This window comes from Microcaecilia unicolor, chromosome 3 (assembly GCF_901765095.1).
Source record: "Microcaecilia unicolor chromosome 3, aMicUni1.1, whole genome shotgun sequence".
Lineage (NCBI taxonomy): Eukaryota > Metazoa > Chordata > Amphibia > Gymnophiona > Siphonopidae > Microcaecilia > Microcaecilia unicolor.
In genome coordinates, this window is record NC_044033.1 from 345,688,766 (window position 1) to 345,709,224 (window position 20,459).

At 45.2% G+C, this 20,459-nt stretch overlaps 1 protein-coding gene and 1 long non-coding RNA gene across 2 annotated transcripts in view; one reads left to right on the plus strand and one right to left on the minus strand.

Annotated features, from left to right (window-relative positions):
* Window positions 1-20,459, plus strand: part of SYNE1 (spectrin repeat containing nuclear envelope protein 1) — a 982,166-nt gene that overhangs the window by 816,513 nt on the left and 145,194 nt on the right. Inside the window, 2 exon segments of the mRNA XM_030198470.1 lie at window positions 347-472; window positions 8,461-8,616. Coding sequence (XP_030054330.1) covers window positions 347-472; window positions 8,461-8,616 — 282 coding nt within the window.
* LOC115466898 overlaps window positions 1-20,459 on the minus strand; it is a 47,322-nt gene that overhangs the window by 11,400 nt on the left and 15,463 nt on the right. The window contains exon 2 of the long non-coding RNA XR_003941614.1: window positions 20,336-20,403. This is a non-coding gene — a long non-coding RNA (uncharacterized LOC115466898). The remainder of the gene's footprint in view (window positions 1-20,335; window positions 20,404-20,459) is intronic.

Below are 20,459 nucleotides of genomic sequence, written 5' to 3' on the forward strand. Positions count from 1 at the left end.
CATTTTTCATATTCATTGCCTCTAGTGTAGAAAAAAAAAACTATTCAAAAGTCTGGCTTTACCAGCTTCTGTTTTGTGTTTGACATTTTCTAATGGTGTCTTATATATGACTGCTCAATGTGTAGTCTCTCTGGGCAGCTTCTGGATTTTGCCTAGCCAGATTACTGAAAGCCTTCATGTTCTGCAGTCCTGCTTCATGACACTTATATAAAGGCTTTTGTGTGTAGACTCTTCTTAGGCAAATATCTCACCCTGACAGATGGATCTTTGGAGCATCCTGGGTTTCTACATGCTGGGCTTATTTTTTGAAATGGTAGAAGAAATTAATGATCTCTTTGTGCTCCAGGACTGGGAAAAATGTGAGAAGGGGATAGCAGACTCCCTGGAGAAACTGAGGGCCTTCAGGAAGAAACTGGCCCAGCCTCTTCCTGATCATCATGATGAGCTGCACACAGAACAGATTCGTTGCAAGGTAATGCAGTGATAGCCTTTAATACTTTATAGAAATTACCTCCATGCCCTTTTTCTTGCATTTCCCTGCATAGTACACAGTGAGCAAGTGGAACTGGTGGTTGTGTGTTAAGTTCAGTATACTACAGTATGTTGTTGTGGTGTTGATCAAAGCTTGAGGACTTGAGTCTATATGTGAATCAAAAGCACGTTGATCATCATATCTTCATTGACAGTGTACAGGTGTCATCACTTTTTCAGCTAATCTACTGATATTATGGATAGTTTAATATGTTGTCATTAGTTAACAGCATGGGTATGTTTCCCCACTGGGCTTTGCACCAGTAATCAAAAGTATGCCTTTTTACTTTGACTATTGCCAGATGCAAAGTAAATACATATAGTTATGAAAATGCAACCCAGTGGGTTTTGTTGCCTTCCCTGCTTTATCCCTGTCCCCATAAATATCTCTGCACAGTGGAGGCAGCAGAGTAAATGACAGCAGATAAAGACCCGTATGGTTCATCCCGTCTGCCTAACAAGGTGGCCAGAGCCACACCCGCCACTCTATACGGGCCACAACCACCCATACTTAAACATGGTTGGCAAGTGTCCACCATGCCAACCACATATAAGCAGCCAAACATGATAGAGTTGTGGTTATATTGCTGACAGTATTCAACTTACCTGTTAAGATGTCTTCCCCTCCCACCTGAGCTGCACAGCACTCTCACTTGCAGCATAAGACAATAAAGTGGTCTACAACTGTGGAGTTGTTGAAGCTTCACCTTTCTTTTGTCATTTGTGGGACACAGACTGTGGAATTCTGTCCAGCTTTTGCCTTACTTTCCACTATTCTTGCCCAACATAACACCTCAACAGTCGTGCTGTATTGCCATCTTCTTTCCATTTAGGCATCCCCTGGGTCTATCCACACATAGTTTTCATTCACTCACTGTTGTTGACTACCACCTTTTCACTCACCATTTTTGACTCTACCACCTTTTCTGGAAGGGTGTTCCAGGTGTCCACTACCCTCTCTGTGAAAAAGTATTTCCTGATGTTACTCCTAATTCTACCTCCCTGCAACCTCCAATTCATGTCCTCTAGTTCTACCACTCCTACGTCTCTAGAAAAGGTTTGTTTGTATATTAATACCTTTCAAGTCCTTAAATTCAGGTAATTCTGTAAAGTAGATGCTAACATTTACACACCACTTACACCCATAAATGTTTAGAATACTAGCTTCCTAATTGTCCAGCTGGACCAGTCCAACCAGTGGGTTATATGCCACAATCATAGATGAAGATAGAGAAACAATGCAGATTCCAGTGTCGACATCAGCATAAGAGAGGGTGCAGCCTGGATCTAGTCGGTATTTCTCTACCTCCAGCAGATAATGCAGGTTGCACTGGTGTTTTTTCGTTTTTGGGCTTCGTGTGGCCTGACTTCTTTGAGCCCATGGATTCCCTCACAGTCTTTTTGCTTTTGATATACCTGAGAAAGTTGCCACTGTGAGTTTTTGCCTCTGTGGCAAGTTTCTCTTCATATTCTTTTAGCCTTCTTTATCAATGCTTGGCACCTAACTTGCCAGTACTTATGTTGCTTCTTATTTTCTTCATGTGAGTCTTTTTTTCCCGTTCTTTAAAGGATATTCTTTTGGCTCTAAGAGCCTCTTTCACTTCATCTTTTAATCATGCTGGCTTTTGTTTGCTCTTCTTTCCACCTTTGTAAATACATGGAATTCATCTGGTCTGGGCTTCTCAGATAGTATTTTTAAACAACGTCCATGCCTGATTAAAAGTCTTATCCTTTGCAGCCAATCCTTTAGCTGCTTTTGCTTTTTAACCTTTTCCTCATTTTATCATAGCTGCCCTTTTGAAAATTGAATGCTGCTACAGTGGATTTCCTTTGTGACTTCACTCCAAATATTAGCTCAAATTTGATCATGTTAGGATTTATTTACCACCTTTTTGAAGGAATTCACTCAAGACAGAGTACAGCAAGAAGTTGTTAAACATAAGCAATAGACATTTACAGCAGTAAAAATATTCAAATTACAATCTAAAGTACATAAGTACAATAAGCATTAAAAACATTTTAATAGGCAGCATAGTGTGTAAACAAAGATGGAACGTATAGATAGATAAGATAGGGTAACAGGAGTTAGAAAATAAGGGGACTAATTTAAAGAAAGTTGCACATGAGGTCAGAACGGTGCTTGAATCTTAGCTAGAGGAGGAGACGATAAACATGTCCTTCTATAGTATGTGCAGCCAGTGTCACTGCTTGTGTGTGTGCGATTAGCAAGTTAGTTACTTCTTCCATTAAAGGCCTGGTTGAAGATCCAAGCTTTCACCTGCTTCCTGAAGTAGAGATAGTCTTGTGTTAAGCAAAGCCTTTCAAGAAGTGCATTTCAAAGTGTGGAAGCTATTCCGGAGAAGGCTCGCTTACGGGTATCTCATCGTGTAATGCCTTTTGGAGAGGGTGTGGTTAAGGATACCCCTTGGGAGGATCTTAGTGTCCTTGGAGGTGTGTAGAGGGTCATCCTGTTCTTCAAGTACTCGGGGCCATTTCCTTTAAGGGCCTTGAAGATCAGACATAGAGTTTTAAATTTAGCCCTGTATTGTACTGGTAGCCAGTGAAGTTTTTACAAAAATGGTGTGATGTACTCACATTGCTTACAACCTTCTATTTGTCTTGCTTCAGCATTCTGACCTTTTGTAGTCGGACCAGTGTACTGTATGTTACAGTAATCTAGTTTTGATGTTATCAAGGCATACACAACTGGCAAGAGACTTGCCTTCTTATTGTAAGGAGTGAGGCAGTGTAGTTGTCGCAGGTGATAGAGGTTGCTCTTGAAGGTTGCTTTGGTTTGGGAGATAAGGATAAGTGTTAAATCTAGCTGTAGCCCAAGGTTTCTTACTTGTAATTTGAGGGGGAGTTTGTATTTCTCCAAAGAGATTTTGTGCTGTAGCCCAAGGTTCCTGACTTGTAATTTGAGGTGGAGTTTGTATTTCTCCAAAGAGAATTTTATGTCAGGTATGTGCCCACTTGTGTTATGGACCCAAAGAAGTTGGGTTTTACTTGGGTTCAGGCAAAGTTTGTTTATAGCCCATTTTTAAATTGATGTTAGACCTATGGGTAAGTCAGGTTCAGTGGGTTGTGAGTAGCTGCACGCTTAACATTTGTAACTTACATGATTCTGTAAATGCATGTGACTAAGTTCTGGTGATAAATGCATGATCTATGACTGGTGTAAATACACGCACTTAAATGGTTACACAAGCATTCTATAAAGGAAAGCAGTTGCCTAGTTTTCTATATAGAATAGGCTCCTACTGTGTGCCCTCAGGATACACAAAAATAGGCACCGAGTTAAAGATTCTGCGTTCGCACTCCCTGAAGGGATTGGTGAGAGACGGTGGTTGGCTCTGTTATAACTATTCTATTGATTTTACCATCCTATTAAATATATTTCCCTGTTTGACTTTTATTGTAGTTTTAATGTATTGTAAACCACTCAGAAGGTCTATTCATTGGGCAGTATATCAAGTGATAAATAAACATAAACAGCTACCCCTTTTGCGGATAAAAGTTTATGCATTATAGAACACTACTATGTGTGTTTTTACCGACATTGAGGGAAGGCAGTTTTCAGACAGCTTATTTCAATGGGTAAAATGCAGAACTGCAGTGATTTGATTTTAGGGCAATAACCAAGTTAGAAGTAAGTATAGCATCAATAATGTTACTGCCAACCAGTAATGGCTCTGTAGTATGCTTTGTAGATCACTAACGATCTTCAACTGACGAAATAATGGTTTCAATTCTCTTAAATTTGTAGCATCACTGGTGTGTTTGACACTGTTACATTTCTGAACTCTTAAGAGGGAATTTTAAAAGTTGTGTCTGTGGTTAAAGCAGTGAGTTACTTGTAGAAATTAACTTTTCTAAAACTGTCCTCTTTGCATGTGGGTAAAAGTGTACATGCAGTGCCATTTTATGAATAATTTTATACGCTGAAGGGAAAGTGATCCTGGGAATAGAGATGTGGTAACCTTTGGAACTGTGTGCATACCTTTTGAATGTTCAAAGTATGCATGAATTTTCAGAGGGGCATTTTTGATATGACGTTTATATCCGACTCTGAACGTTTCGCTCAAGATGTCTAAAATTCAAGTGGCAAATATAGCAGTTTTCAAAAATAAAAAAAACAGTTATCTTTTTGTTTCGAAAATGGCCTTTTTCTAGATGTTGCTGTACTCAGTAGGATTATTTTCGAAAAAAATAATGTCCAAGTGAAAAACGCGCAAAATCAATACATTGGGATGTTGAAGAGCCAGCATTCTTAGTAGACTGGCCACACAGACATCCCAGCAGAGCAATGGGGCACCTAGAGAACACTGCAGTGGAATTCACATAAAAGGTCCAGCTACACATCTCACCGTTGCTCCTTTATAATGTATAGTGAGCCCCCCAAAACCCACCAAAAGCCTACTGTACCCAACTATAGACCATTACAATAGCCCTTATGTCTGCAGGTGTCACCTATATGTATGTACAGTAGGTTTTTGGTGGGTTTTGGGGAGCTTATATTTTCCAGGTAGGGACAGGAGCAGTTCTGCGGGGATCCCGTAGGGACAGAAGCAGGTTTTTGCGGGATTCCCGTGGGGGCAGAAACAATTCCAGCGGGGTTCCCTTGGGGACGGGAACAATCCCTGGGGGGGTGGGGGGGCTGTGGAAGTGTATGCTGCACTTCTGCCAGCTACCAAGTTCTTTGAGTGCAGTCTCCTCCTCCTCCTCCTCCTTCTTGCTTTAAAAGCACAGATGCAGAAAGCCTCCATTAAGGAGGTGGTAGAGACGCAAATGGTGATGGAATTCTAAAAGTCATGGGATGAACACAGAACATCTCTAATTAGAAAATGGAAGTTATAAAAAACCTAAACTTAAATGTCTGCATGTGTGTGGATATGTCGAGTGACACTTATCTTTCAACGTTTTTATTGATGACACTTCAAAACAAAAATAAACAAATAAGGGCGAGTGACACTTAGATGGCGACTCCGGCTGTGATTAACTAGAGCTGATAAGGGGGCTGACCAAGATGGTTCCGAGACCAGACGTGCTATGCTGAGGTCCAGAGATTTTTTTCCTTAAAGTGTTATTTTCTTAGTTAACAATGCCAAAGAGGAAGGGAAAGATTAGAGAAGGTTTTTCCTTAACCTCTACGGAGCCTACTCTTCGTCAGTTACCGATTACAGCATATGCAACGCCAACTGCATTCAGGGGCTCTCCTTTGACCGGCACAGTCCCGGTCAGGAAAGTGAGGTATCACTTAGCCCATGGAGTCCAGAGAAGCAGGTTCTAGAAGCGAAGAGTATGCTGGGAGGAACGCCCGTGGAGCCATCGGATGTCGGGGCTTCTAGATGAGCTAAGGAGGGTTCTTCCCATGCTATTGCGACGCTTCAAGAGGGAGTTTTTCCTGAAAATCGGAGCCTCTCAGTTACCCCGTCGGAAACTTGGCAGAATTTGTCTGGGCTAGAAGCAACACCTGGAGCACTGGCAGGAGTTGAAATGCGGCCTAGCCCTGAGATAGCCTTGCAACCGTTGAAGAGACCAGCAAAGATGGCATTGGAGTCCTTATGGTCATCAATGGAATCCCTGCATAAGGTTTGTCTTACTTTTGTATCCAATACAAGGTTGAATGCCTCAATGATTGAATCTCTTCAATCTCGACCTGTCCTTCAGGAGTCAAATTTGAAAAATTATGAAACATCTTTATCTCAAGTTAAAGAGATGGAATGTAAGTTATTGCAGCATGCTGATGTGGTTCACCGTAAGTTGGAGAACTTAGAAAATGGAGCTAGGTCATTGAATTTGAGAATATTAAACTTTCCTTCTGTTAAATATAGCCCCTCAAGGGACCTATTTCATAAATTTTTAAAATAAGTTCTTCAATATCCTGAAAATGTGCTTCCTGTAATACAAAAACTTTATTATTTGCCATCTTCATTAGCTCGAGAAGCCAGATCGAAAGGCTAAGTGGGGGTGAATTCATCTTCTGATAGTTTGGATGTCTCAGTGTTGTTAGAGAGACCGCAAGATGAAGTGGACTTTTGGACCACCTTGCTGGTCTCTTTTGTATTTTTTCAAGACAAAGAGGCATTGATAAGACTTTATCTGAAACAATCAGTTCCAGTTCTTTTTTTGGGAGAAAAGATTCAGATATTTCCGGACGTTTCCAGATCGACACAGGAAAGAAGGAAAAGATGATACAGGAAGCCTTGATTTTGGGAGCAAAATTTCAGTTAAGGTTCCCATGTAAATATATTCTTCAGATACAAAATACGATGTTTCATTTTTTTTTTTAACCTTTACAGCTTCGATCTTTTTTGAATGTAAGAATTCCTAAAAATGAACTATAGAGACCCTTTGGACTTGTAGAAATAATGATGCAGTTGTATGATCTCTTGTGCTTTATTTTCCTTTTATTTATCTTAGTTTGTTTCTTATTCCTCTTTCTAGGAATGGTGTATCTCTTTGTGTTAAACTAAAGAATGAACAGAGAAATACACTTCAAGAAATAATGAATATAGTGCACAGGCTTACAAACCCAGTGGTCCTTTTACCAAACTGTAGGAAAAAGGGCCCTGCGCTAGCGGCAGGGGACGTTTTTCCTGTACACCAGGGCCCTTTTTACTGCGGCTGGTAAAAACACCCCAGGCACATGTGGCCATGTGGTGACAGAACTCTTACCGCATGGCCATGTGACGGGGAGTCCTTACCACCACCCATTGAGTTGGCGATAAGGAATCCAGTGGTAACCGCCACACAAGTCATTTCCTGGGGTTTTCTTTTTGCCTCGTAAATGGCGCGCGCTCAGGGTGGGACTACCGCCAGTGACTGCGTTGGGCCAGTGGTAGTCCTGGAAGAGCCAACGGTAAGCCCATGTTTGGCTTACCGCTGCTCTATAAAAGGACTCCTCACTGTTTTGTCACAGTGCCCTTGATATAGAGGTGCTCTGGAATAAGATGGGATCCACATCTCAACATGCATCTGATGTTTTTACCTCACAACATATTATTAATGAGGCATCCTCTAAACTATCCAGTGCAATTGTAGATACCTTTGCTCTTATATCACCTGTTATAGAACAGAATATTGTGACCTTAGCACATGAAGAATGATCATGGGTGATGACCTGTGATCAAATACAGCTCAAGCTTATTACTATCTTAAAGTAATAATTTTAAACAAAAGAATATGTATTTCATCGCACATGATGGACAAAGAATAGATTAAGTTTACAAATGATCCTAGACTTATCTTCACAAGGTGAGTAAACTGTGGAGAGTTTACCAGTCTGGAGGGTCAGAGGGAAAGATAATGTCAGATGTGAAGAATTCTATATTTTGACTAAGGTGTCTGAAGAATTTAGGGGTGTATTTACTAAGGTGCGTTGGCATTTTTAACGTGCCTTTAAAGTTAAGGCGCATTAAACGCTAATGCACCTATCCATTCCTATGGGCACATTAGCATTTAACGCACGTCCACTATTTATGCTTGTTAAAACTGCTAACATGCCTTTAGCGCACCTTAGTAAACATAGGCATTGGAATACTAAAATGGCAAATTCCACAGCTTTCAGACTATGAATTTTTCTGACTTTTCCACATTTTCATGTACTGTTTCCTTTGTTTGTCAGATTTGCCTGCTTGGTTTCCTTTGTATTACAGTTTGCTTTTATAAAACAGTTATAACATGTGTTGGATAAGACCAGGCCTTCTGTGCTTTCCTGTTACTAAACAGATGAGAAGGAAGAGTAGGCCCCTAGGTGTGAGGTGCAACTCCAACAAAGAAATTCTAGAGGAATTGTCAAAGAACTCATTCTAATAGATCTTTTGCAATTTTGATGATAAAGGTTTCTTGCTGTATGTGAGAAATGTTGCTGCATCATTTTTACACTAATGCTCCAAACTGATCGTGTATATTTATTTCTTGGTGTAGGAGCTGGAAAATGCTGTGGAAGGGTGGACAGGTGATCTCGCTCATCTTTCTGTTCTGAAGGAGACATTGTGCACCTACATCAGTGCCGATGATATATCAGTGCTGAAGGAACGCATTGAACTGCTGCACCGACAGTGGGAGGAGCTTTGTCATCAGGTAAGCCTGCTCAGGCGCTGGTGCTAACTTCTAACGCTAAAGTCTGTTCATTATAGCCCTTATTATTAACTTGTCTCAATTTGGTATCATGGAGTGACTAGTTACCCCACGACTTTCTGCTGAGAATAACCAGCAGATTTTCTTCCATGGAAAAGAATCTGTTTGAGACAGCTGTCTCATTTGGAGACATTAAAATCAGATGCTATTTCTCCTAATGATATCCCTGTCAGTGTGTGTTCAGGTAAGTGAATCTTTTGCTTTGCTGCTACTACCATAACAAGCAGTCTGTTGGTAGTATTTACCCATGCACTTTGTAACAGTTTTCAGAACACATGATTGCTTTTGCTTTGAAATGTTCCTTCTGTGTACAAAGTACCGATGGACTTTTGCACCTTTCTTTGCAGAGGCTTCTAGTTTTGAAAATCCCACCTGTGGGATTCATTTTTAAAAAGGCAACTATGTGAGAAGTCTAAATGATCCTAAAAGCTTATAAAATAGGCAGCAGAACCAGCCCGGATAGAGCCTAAATGCTGGCACATCATTTTCACTTGTTCTGAAGCAGTTGTAAATGTGTATTCATACTTACATATTTTATAAAATATGCGCATACACAGTGGTGTGCTGGAGCCGGCTCGCAAGAGCCGCTTGTTAAATTTTGACAGCTCTTGCGAGCCGGTTGTTGTTGGGGGCGAGCCGGCTTCATTAGGGGAGGTAAGCATGGCAAGAGGGCGCCATCACAGGCCATGCTTACCTCCCCTGCCGCTCCGAAACATGTCAAACGATGTCCTTCGCCCCCATCCTCCCCTCCCGCTCCCATCTGTCTTTTTAAATTACCTCCATCGAAGCCCGCGCTATTTAAAGTTCTGCTATGTGCAGGCCGTCTCTCCAGGATTCCCCTGCTTGCTTTGGTGACGTTCGCGCCCTTAGTCCCGCCTTCTGACGTCATTCTGACGTCATTTCCTTTTTCCGCGAAGGCGGGACTAAGGGCACGAACATCACCGAAGCAAGCAGGGGAATCCTGGAGAGACGGCCTGCACGCAGCAGGGCTTAAAATAGCGGTTACGACGGAGGTAATTAAAAAAGACAGATGGGAGCGGGAGGGAAGGGTGGGGGTGAAGGACATCGTTCGCTGGACATGTTTGGGAGCGGGAGGGAAGGGCAGGGGAGGGAGGAGAATCACTGGGCATGGATGGGGAGAGGGGGCAGGGGAGAGATTTGCTGGGCATGGATGGGGAGAGGGGGCAGGGGAGAGACTTGCTGGGCATGGATGGGGAGAGGGGGCAGGGGAGAGATTTGCTGGGCATGGATGGGGAGAGGGGGCAGGGGAGAGACTTGCTGGGCATGGATGGGGAGAGGGGGCAGGGGAGAGACTTGCTGGGCATGGATGTGGAGAGGGGGGCAGGGGAGAGACTTGCTGGGCATGGATGGGGAGAGGGGGCAGGGGAGAGACTTGCTGGGCATGGATGGGTAGAGGGGGGCAGGGGAGAGAGAGGAGAGTTTCAGGTCATGGATGGAGGGGAGAGCAAGAGAAATTCTGGACATGGATGGAGGGGAGGGAAGGGAGAGAGAGGAAATGCTGGACATGGAGGGAAGATAGAGGAAGGAGATTAGATGAGGGAAAAGGAATTGAGGAGAGAAACTGTACATGGAGAGACTTGCTGGGCATGGATGGGGAGAGGGGGGCAGGGGAGAGACTTGCTGGGCATGGATGGGGAGAGGGGGGCAGGGGAGAGATTTGCTGGGCATGGATGGGGAGAGGGGGCAGGGGATAGACTTGCTGGGCATGGATGGGGAGAGGGGGGCAGGGGAGAGACTTGCTGGGCATGGATGGGGAGAGGGGGGCAGGGGAGAGACTTGCTGGGCATGGATGGGGAGAGACGGGCAGGGGAGAGACTTGCTGGGCATGGATGGGGAGAGGGGCAGGGGAGAGAGGAGAGTTTCAGGACATGGATGGAGGGGAGAGCAAGAGACTTGCTGGGCATAGATGGGGAGAGGGGGCAGGGGAGAGACTTGCTGGGCATGGATGGGGAGAGGGGGCAGGGGAGAGATTTGCTGGGCATGGATGGGGAGAGGGGGGCAGGGGAGAGACTTGCTGGTCATAGATGGGGAGAGGGGGCAGGGGAGAGACTTGCTGGGCATGGATGGGGAGAGAGGGGCAGGGGAGAGACTTGCTGGGCATGGATGGGTAGAGGGGCAGGGGAGAGAGGAGAGTTTCAGGACATGGATGGAGGGGAGAGCAAGAGACTTGCTGGGCATAGATGGGGAGAGGGGGCAGGGGAGAGACTTGCTGGGCATGGATGGGGAGAGGGGGCAGGGGAGAGACTTGCTGGGCATGGATGGGGAGAGGGGGCAGGGGAGAGATTTGCTGGGCATGGATGGGGAGAGGGGGGCAGGGGAGAGATTTGCTGGGCATGGATGGGGAGAGGGGGCAGGGGAGAGACCTGCTGGGCATGGATGGGGAGAGGGGGGCAGGGGAGAGACCTGCTGGGCATGGATGGGGAGAGGGGGACAGGGGAGAGACTTGCTGGGCATGGATGGGGAGAGGGGGGCTGGGGAGAGACTTGCTGAGCATGGATAGGGAGAGGGGGGCAGGGGAGAGACTTGCTGGGCATGGATGGGGAGAAGGGGCAGGGGAGAGACTTGCTGGGCATGGATGGGGAGAGGGGGGCAGGGGAGAGATTTGCTGGGCATGGATGGGGAGAGGGGGGCAGGGGAGATACTTGCTGAGCATGGATAGGGAGAGGGGGGGCAGGGGAGAGACTTGCTGGGCATGGATGGGGAGGGGGGCAGGGGAGAGATTTGCTGGGCATGGATGGGGAGAGGGAGGCAGGGGAGAGACTTGCTGGGCATGGATGAGGAGAGGGTGGCAGGGGAGAGACTTGCTGGGCATGGATGGGGAGAGGGGGCAGGGGAGAGATTTGCTGGGCATGGATGGGGAGGGGGGCAGGGGAGAGATTTGCTGGGCATGGATGGGGAGAGGGGGCAGGGGAGAGACCTGCTGGGCATGGATGGGGAGAGGGGGGCAGGGGTGAGATTTGTTGGGCATGGATGGGGAGAGGGGGCATGGGAGAGACCTGCTGGGCATGGATGGGGAGAGGGGGCAGGGGAGAGACTTGCTGGTCATGGATGGGGAGAGGGGGGCAGGGGAGAGACTTGCTGGGCATGGATGGGGAGAGGGGGGCAGGGGAGAGATTTGCTGGGCATGGATTGGGAGAGGGGGACAGGGGAGAGACTTGCTGGGCATGGATGGGGAGAGGGGCAAGGGAAAGACTTGCTGGGCATGGATGGGGAGAGGGGGCAGGGGAGAGACTTGCTGAGCATGGATAGGGAGAGGGGGGCAGGGGAAAGATTTGCTGGGCATGGATGGGTAGAGGGGGGCAGGGGAGAGAGGAGAGTTTCAGGACATGGATGGAGGGGAGAGTAAGAGAAATTCTGGACATGGATGGAGGGGAGGGAAGGGAGAGAGAGGAAATGCTGGACATGGAGGGAAGATAGAGGAAGGAGATTAGATGAGGGAAAAGGAATTGAGGAGAGAAACTGCACATGGATGGAGAAAATAGGAAGAAGCTAGATCCACTGGACAGTCAAGTCTGCGGAGGGCCAGAAATTAAGAAGAAAGGAGGAAAGAAAAGAAATAAATGGAAAGGAAGCCCTGGAAACGGAGTCAAGGGAACAGATAGAGAGCAGCAGAATCAGATACTGGACCAGCATGATCAGAGAAACAAAGTCACCAGACAACAAAGGTAGAAAAAAAAAATTTTATTTTCATTATAGTGTTTGGAATATGTCCACTTTGAGAATCAGGTGCTGAACGTTAAAAGTTTATATTTATTTACTTATTTATGGCATTTTATCCCATATTAAACATAAATTAGATTGGAACCTGGGATCATTTAATTTTTTTTCCTGGAGAGAGTAATGCATTGCCCCCTCCCCCCGGCTATGGCCAGCTCTGCAATTTTGGGGGGGCGCAGAGGTGGGGGGGGGGGGGCGCAGCGGTGGATGGGGGGCGCCGAGGTGGACCGGGGAGAGAGCCTGTTGTTAAAAATTTACCAGCACACCACTGCGCGTACATCAGAGCTGTATCCCTGCTGCACTTGAACAATGCCCTCAAAACACCTACACACGGCATGCATGTAAATATGCACTAGAGTTGTGTAGCCAGACAGTTTTTATTTTGTGTCGTTTTTCCGTGTCATTTCTGGAAATATTTGTTATGTTCATTCCCCTCCCCCCCCCTTATGTCGTCACGGGAGCAATAGCGTTAGGAGTGCATACTCTTCTGAAAGAGTGCACACCATTTGCAAAAAGAATAGACTGTTTCCGAAGTGCGCACACAGTGCACACTCTTTCAAAAGAACCTTAAGAGTCACTCCAGAGCAGGTTTAACTACCTTTGTTCCAGATTTGTCCTGATCTTAATCCTTCTCTTGTATTTTTTTCTCATTGAAAATACAGGGAGATTTTTCATTGATAACTATGTATCAATTTAGCAGTGGCATCCGCATTTGATTGCTCTGTTCCCTATCGTATATACTATAATAGCTTGGTAGCTGCTGCTCCCCCAGTCAATCAGAGTAGCACTGAGCTTTAGGAAGACTTCTGTGTTAACCTGAAAAATTCTTTCTGAGTTGCAAATTACATAGTAACATAGTAAATGACGGCAGAAAAAGACCTGCATGGTCCATCCAGTCTGCCCAACAAGACAAACTCATATGTGCTACTTTTTGTGTATACCCTACTTTGATTTGTACCTGTCCTCTTCAGGGCACAGACCGTATAAGTCTGTCCAGCACTATCCCCGCCTCCCAACCACCAGCCCTGCCTCCCACCACTGGCTCTGGCACAGACCATATAAGTCTGCCCAGCACTATCCTCGCCTCCCACCACCGGCTGGCTCTGCCACCCAATCTCGGCTAAGCTCCTTAGGATCCATTCCTTCTGAATAGGATTCCTTTATGTTTATCCCACGCGTGTTTGAATTCTGTTACCGTTTTCATTTCCACCACCTCCCGCGGGAGGGCATTCCAAGGTTAAATTGCAAGGTTAAAAGAAATTCTGGCCCAGTGAATTATAGCAAGCCTTGCTATGTTATCAGTACCCATCATATTAAATTATACTTGAAGTGGATGAAATGTTAAAACTTTTACATTTTAATGGCAAAGGGAGTATATGGGGAAATTATTTTTTTTTTTCCGTTTTCAACCAGTTTTGCATTTCTGTCGCTGTCTGAACAAGGTAGAAGCCACAACAGGAAATGTGCTGTCAGTTCTATCTATCTTAAACAAAAGTTTTGAGTTTGAGCACAGTAGTAGTTCCTTCCTGGTCAAAGGAGTATAAGGTCTGTCTTACCGGTCAAGGTGGGAATGACAAGCCAGCAGTGGTGCAAATCTGTTTACCATTTACCATAAATTGGATTCTGTGGTGCCTTGCAGTTACTACATTTCAAAACAACTGTGTACCAGGTATTCATCTATAACTAATACTGGTGGCATAAGCAAAACATGCTGTGTGTTCAGACGGAACGTTTGCTGTATTCTCTTAGTTTTATTTGGCAGGTCATTGTGGTTCCCTACGCTGATTTCATTTCATCACTTTAGAGTGTGAGTGTCTGTATTTTAGAATTGCTAAAAATGAAACACAGCATCTTTTTTCTGCTTTACGTCAGCAACCTGCAGTTAGATTGTTTCCTGTCAAGAATGCTGCTCAGTGTTTGATATTTGCTGCTTCCTAGCACAGCCCCTTGCAACACCTAAGAAATTTAGCAGTCATTTCGAGATATCTGTCTTCCCAGTAATATATGACACTTGATGTGAATTGTTTGGCTTTTCTACAGTACATTTTAGTACATATCAAAAATGTCCAAAGCTTTCTAGAAGTGTTTTAAAAACAGCGCATTTGCAAACATTGAATAATATTAAAGGTGCTTTCTTAAGTATATAGCTTTCACTGCATATATTTAGACCAGGGTTTCTCAACCCAGTCCTCGGGACACTCCTAGCCAGTCTTTCAGGATATCCCCAATGAATATGCATGAGCTAGATTTGCATACACTGCCTTCATTATATGCAAATCTATCTCATCCATAGTCATTGTAGGTATCCTGAAAAAACCTGAATAACTGGGTGTGTCCCAAGGACTGGGTTGAGAACCCCCGATTTAGACTGACAATGCTAAGGAGGGCTAAATGAATTTTTTTTTTCTAAAAGGCTTCAAAGTATAGCGAATTGCTTGCTCTCAGTTTACCTTCTGTTTCCTCTGCAGAAGTGTGGTTTAGAGACTTCTGTAACCAGATGAAGAGCTAAAAAGATACCTAATCATTGCTATGCATGAGACCACAATGAAAGGAAAAGGTTAATCCTGAGAGGCTTTAATCTACCAGCTGTGGATTGGAGCATCCTCTCTGAATAGTTTATAAAGAGAAAGAGATCCTGGCTTCCTTTCTAGGGGGTTCTCCTTGTAACTCACCAGGAAAGGGGTGATACTGGAGTTAGGAATGAGAGAAATGTTTAAAGCTTCAGTGATCACCAGACATTATAGTTTAATATAAGTGCCAAGGTGTGAAGAAACGGTGTGTTTTAAGCCTGTAAAATGTATTGGATATTTTCCTGTCTCAAATATGTCTGAAGTATATTTCTTCTGTTTGGCCAGCATATGGTGCATGTTTATGCTTAAAGCTGTTAAAGAAGACTGGCTTCTTTTATTTGGCACACAGTAGAGAATGACACGGGGATGGGGATCCGCTGTAACCGTGGAGACGGGGACAGAGCCTGCGAGGATGAGGAGGGGGTAGAGCCTGAGGAGACGGCGTGGGGATGGGGACAGAGCCTGTGGGGACGGGGACAGACTTTGTCACAATGTCATTTTCTACTTTGAAGCCTGTTAATGAACTTGTTTGAGTGATGCAGATGACTATATTTTGATTTTTTGGGAAAAAAAAAACAAGCAAACATGCTGGCCACAAGTAGCAAAATTTGCATGGGGGGATCCGGTTCATTCCTGCAACCAGCAAATCTGAGAAGACATCTTCTATTGCAAGACGGACTGTGGAAGACAGGAAAACTAGACTGAATCCTGAGTTTGTTGATGACTTATTCATCCACAGATTAAAAAATCATAACAGTGCTTCATAGGGCATATTTCTCCCCTGCTAGGGCATAAAGAATGGGTTGTATTTTATACCCGTGGACTTTTTAGCAGGGCGGATTAGGATTCCTTGGGGTACTAGAAGTCAGCTATTGTTGGGGTTGGAAAGGTAGATGATGGTTGTGGGAGGGTTATTATAGTTGCTCATTGTTGTTATTGTTTTTTTATTTGTGATTTATAAACAACAGTTGCACAGCATACTGTTCCTTTTTGTACTTTAATGAAAAGATTTAACTATAAAATCATAAGTGTCCGAGGCTTCTGCAGATGAGGACTGAGCCGACAGGGCGGGGATGGGAACGGAGACAGAACCTGCGGGGATGGGGTGGGGCCGAAGACAGAACCCACAGGGACGGGGCAGGGACGGAGACAAACTTTGTCCCCATATCATTCTCTAGCACACAGATAATAGGAAGTGCCTGTAGTGATGTAACCAGTTTTTATTTGAAACTTGACTGTGCTGGGCTCTGATTGGCCTGGAGTTCTGAAATTACCCAGCAGATACTGGCTGTTGATTCAGTTTCAGCCCGGGAGGAGAGAGGGCTCTCTTTTGCTGAAGCTCTGTGAACAGATATATGTCCTGATCTCCCCAGGTACTTTCTAGGAAGTATGCAAACATTTAGTTAGTTTTATAATTGATCCATATTTAGTTACCTGTTATTGTTTTGCTGATTGCACATTTTTTGTTCTTTGTTCAGTTTTTAAGACAATAAATAATTGTTTATTACCTCTGCCTGTCTGGTCTGATAAAGAATCCTGGTGGTTTGTGTGTTGGATCTGTGAGTGCTTTCTGTGAACTGTGAGACCACTGGGAGTGTGGCTCCAGTGGCCTAGAAATCACTGGGGATAATTGGAGAGCAGAAGGCACACCCAGAGGTGGTTGTGACCTAGTCGGTGGTAGGAGGGTGCTAGTGTAGAGCACAAGTGACAGGTGCAGGCGGACCTGAGCTGTTCTGGGGATATACCCTCTAAGTGGCTGTGGGTTATCCCTAGGCAGGTGGCTAGGCATTTCGTGACAGACCTTTGTCCTTCCTTTTTGGTGGTAGTGTGGTGGGATTTTCATGGTCAGTGTATGGAGTGAGGATCACCATCCACTGAGTGGTTCAGAGTCTTTTTTTATCTGTAACCTCCAGACACAGAGTACAGTGAACAAGTGCAGCAGTAACAGGGTCCCTTTCCTGTTCAGTTTTTTTTTTTTGCTAGTGTTAGGAGATAGGAGTGTGCTGGTGTCGACTGGCAGCGGCCAGCAGACACCGGAGATGCCTGACTAAACACAAGAGCAACCAGATGGCCTCAGCGAGGAGGAGGCGCAGGACTGACCTGCACAGAGTTCTCCTGAGGGGAGACCAGACTCCTTGTGGACAACAGCTCATGCATTGTCAGGGCCAGATGCCACACCAGCTGAGATCTGGCAGATCTACAGCGGCTAGATCAGTTGCGGTGTGAGAAAGACAGACAGCAGTGAGAGGAGCGTGAATTCCAACTGCAGAAAATGAAGCTGGAGATGGAAATGACTCATATCCAAAGCTCCAGCTCTATCCCTGCGCCGTCAGAAGCAGGATCCCATCCCGGATCGGGCCAACTTGTTTTCACAGTTTGAGATACCAGAGGTGACATAGATGGATATCTACCTGCCGTTGAAAACATTTGCAGCCTCAATGAGATTCCTCAGAAAGACTGGGTTCGCTATCTGGGAGGAAAGCTCACTGGCAGAGCACTTGAATCATTCCAAGGACTGCCCATGGAGACATGCTCCCAGTTTGAGGAGGTGCACAAAGCTTTGTTGAACCGTTATGCCATTACCCCCGAGACCTACAGACTAAAGTAGCAGACTTTGCAAAAGGGGGAGGATGATACGCACAGCGACTTTGTGATTCAGCTAAGATAACAGCACCAGCAGTGGCTCAGTGGAGCTGAAGTTAAAACCCTAGAGGACTGCCAAAACCTGATGGTCCTGGAGCAGTTTCTTCAGTGTTGTCATCCAGAGGTGTGGGAACATGTTCAAGCTCACCAGCCCCATACTCCAGAGAAGGCGGCTGAGTTGGCTGACATCTTTATGGCTAACCGTCCCTGGTTGACAAAGAGAAGCCGTCCATATCCACAGAAGCTAATATCTAAGGGCAGCCATGGCCCTAAGGCAAATATCCCTGCAACCTCAGAAGCTGCCAGCAAACCCTCCAGTGTTCCCAAAAAACCTAAAGACTTTAGGTATGAATATCCTTGTTTCCAGTGTGGCCGCAAAGGACATTTCAAAGCGGATTGCCCAGACAACCCCAAGCCTGCACTAAAGAGCATTCCAGTTCCTGCACCAAGGCTGGCGGCTTTAGTGGGTGGCTCCAGTACCACAAAGGAAACCCACACAGTTGCCGCAGCACAAAACGTTACTGGCCATTCATCAAGCAAAGAAGCAGATGGATTTCCACAACACTACAGCACTCCAGTAACTATGAACCAGACCAAGGTGGCTGGGCTTATGGACACTGGCTCTAGCATGACTTTGTTATGACCAGAGCTAGTGCCAGAAGATGCTATTCTACCAGGGCGCACTGCAGAGGAGGTGCTAGCCAATGGATCCAGTGAGACTGTACCCATTGCTCGAGTATTCCTGGATTGAGGTACCAAACCTGGATACAGAGATGTAGGCATAATGAAAAACATGCCAGTGCCAATGCTGTGTGGGACCGACATGGGTCCAGTGAACATTACCCTTAATAATGGAGTCAGCATTTCCGCTATGGTGGCACAACAAGCAGAAGCAGCAGAGATCACCTCTCCAGTTCCAGATCCTGAGCCAGTCCAGGTGGGACCAACTGGCCAAGCGACAGGAGGAGGCGCTCCAGTGCTTCCAGCAGCACCAGTTCCTGAGGTGACTGGAGCCATGAGTTTGGAACATCCTGATTTAACTGACACACCTCTTGATCAGACTGATGACCCTGATTTATCAAAGTCTCCAGCAGATACCCTTCCAGATATGGATACTGATATAAGACAGAGACACGCTTTTCAGGAAGCACAGCGCTCTGACCCTGACCTGGAAGCCCTGAGGCAGAGGGCTGATCAACCAATGAGTAAAGACTGTATCCTATGGAAAGGGGGCTTGTTGTACAGAGAGACTGATCCTGCTGATCCTAATAAGTCTTGGACAGCAGGTAAGCAGCTTATAGTGCCCAGGGCATACAGAGAACAACTTCTACAGATTGCACATGACATTCCACTACAGTACATCAGGGGGTGACACGGACACGCACTAGATTGAGACAGAACTTCTGTTGTCTGGGAGTATCTCGAGCCATAGCTGATTATTGTAGAACCTGTGATGCATGCCAAAGAGTGGGTAAGACCCAAGATCACCCCCTGAGCTCCCCTGAAACCTTTACCCATTATCAGTGATCCCCTTTGAGAGAATATTTGTGGGTATATTGGGGCTGCTAGGTGACCTTCGCCGGACTGGGAAAAGCTATATATTGACAATGGTGGACTTTGCTACCAGATATCCTGAAGCGGTGGCCTTATCTTCCATAGAATCAGAGAAAATTGCCACTGCCCTGCTAGAAATATTTTCCCGGTTAGGATATCCACGAGAAATACTCTCAGAACCAAGGGACACAGTTTATGTCTGAGTTGATCCAGAATCTATGGGCACACTGTGGAGTGAAACCTGTACGTACCATACCATATCACCCTGAAACTAATGGCTTGGTGGAAAGATTTAATGGTACATTAAAGCACCTGACTTTGTAGAAACAGGAGACCATGACTGGGATAAATGTTTGCCCTACCTACTGTTTGCATACAGAGAAAGTACCTCAGGAGTCCACAGGGTTCTCCCCATTTGAGTTGCTTTATGGCCTTAGGGTGAGAGGGCCCTTTGACCTAATATGAGAACATTGGGAGGGGGAATCTTGATATCGCTGGCACCCCTGTAATTGAATATATAGTTAACATGTGGCGGAGATTAGAAGAATTTAAGGGCTTTGTCAGAGATAACTTGCAGGCAGCCCAGACTAAGCAAAAGACTTGGTATGATTGTAAGGCCTGAAACAGAGAGTTTTATGAGGGCCAACAGGTACTTTTAGTCTCAGTTTGTCAGAATAAACTTCAGGCTAATTGGGTGGGACCTTACAAGGTCATAAGGTGCCTGCATGATGCAAACTGTGTTATATCTACGGCCTCTCATGACAGAAAGCAGCATACCTTTCATGTAAATATGTTAAAGGCCTATGCGGACCGTATGGCTATGGTGCTAGCTGTGTGCAGTTTACCAGAAGAGAGTCAGGATAGTGAGCCCATACCTGACCTCCTAGCAGAGACATTACCAGAGGGATCTGACACTGAAGAGAGACCATCTTAATGTACAGTCAACCTTCAGTCAAAAGATAGAACTAGAAGAACAGGAAACATGTATAAGAGAGACACATATTATATGCTCTGAGAATGATTTCAGTGTGAAAAAAAGAGCTAATGCAACACCTGAAAAATTGTAAAGAAACAGGACTATGTAAAAGTATAGAATATGGGAAAAGCTGTAACAATAAACATTACAGAATATCAGAAAATCACTTATAGTAGAATACCTTTATGTTCTTGTTATGACAGTAGCTTCAATCAGGAAGAAAGATCCACAGGAAATGCAAAATTTCACCTAGAAGAGAGACAAGTTTCAAGTACAGAGTGTAAGAAAAGTTTCAGTTGCCTGAA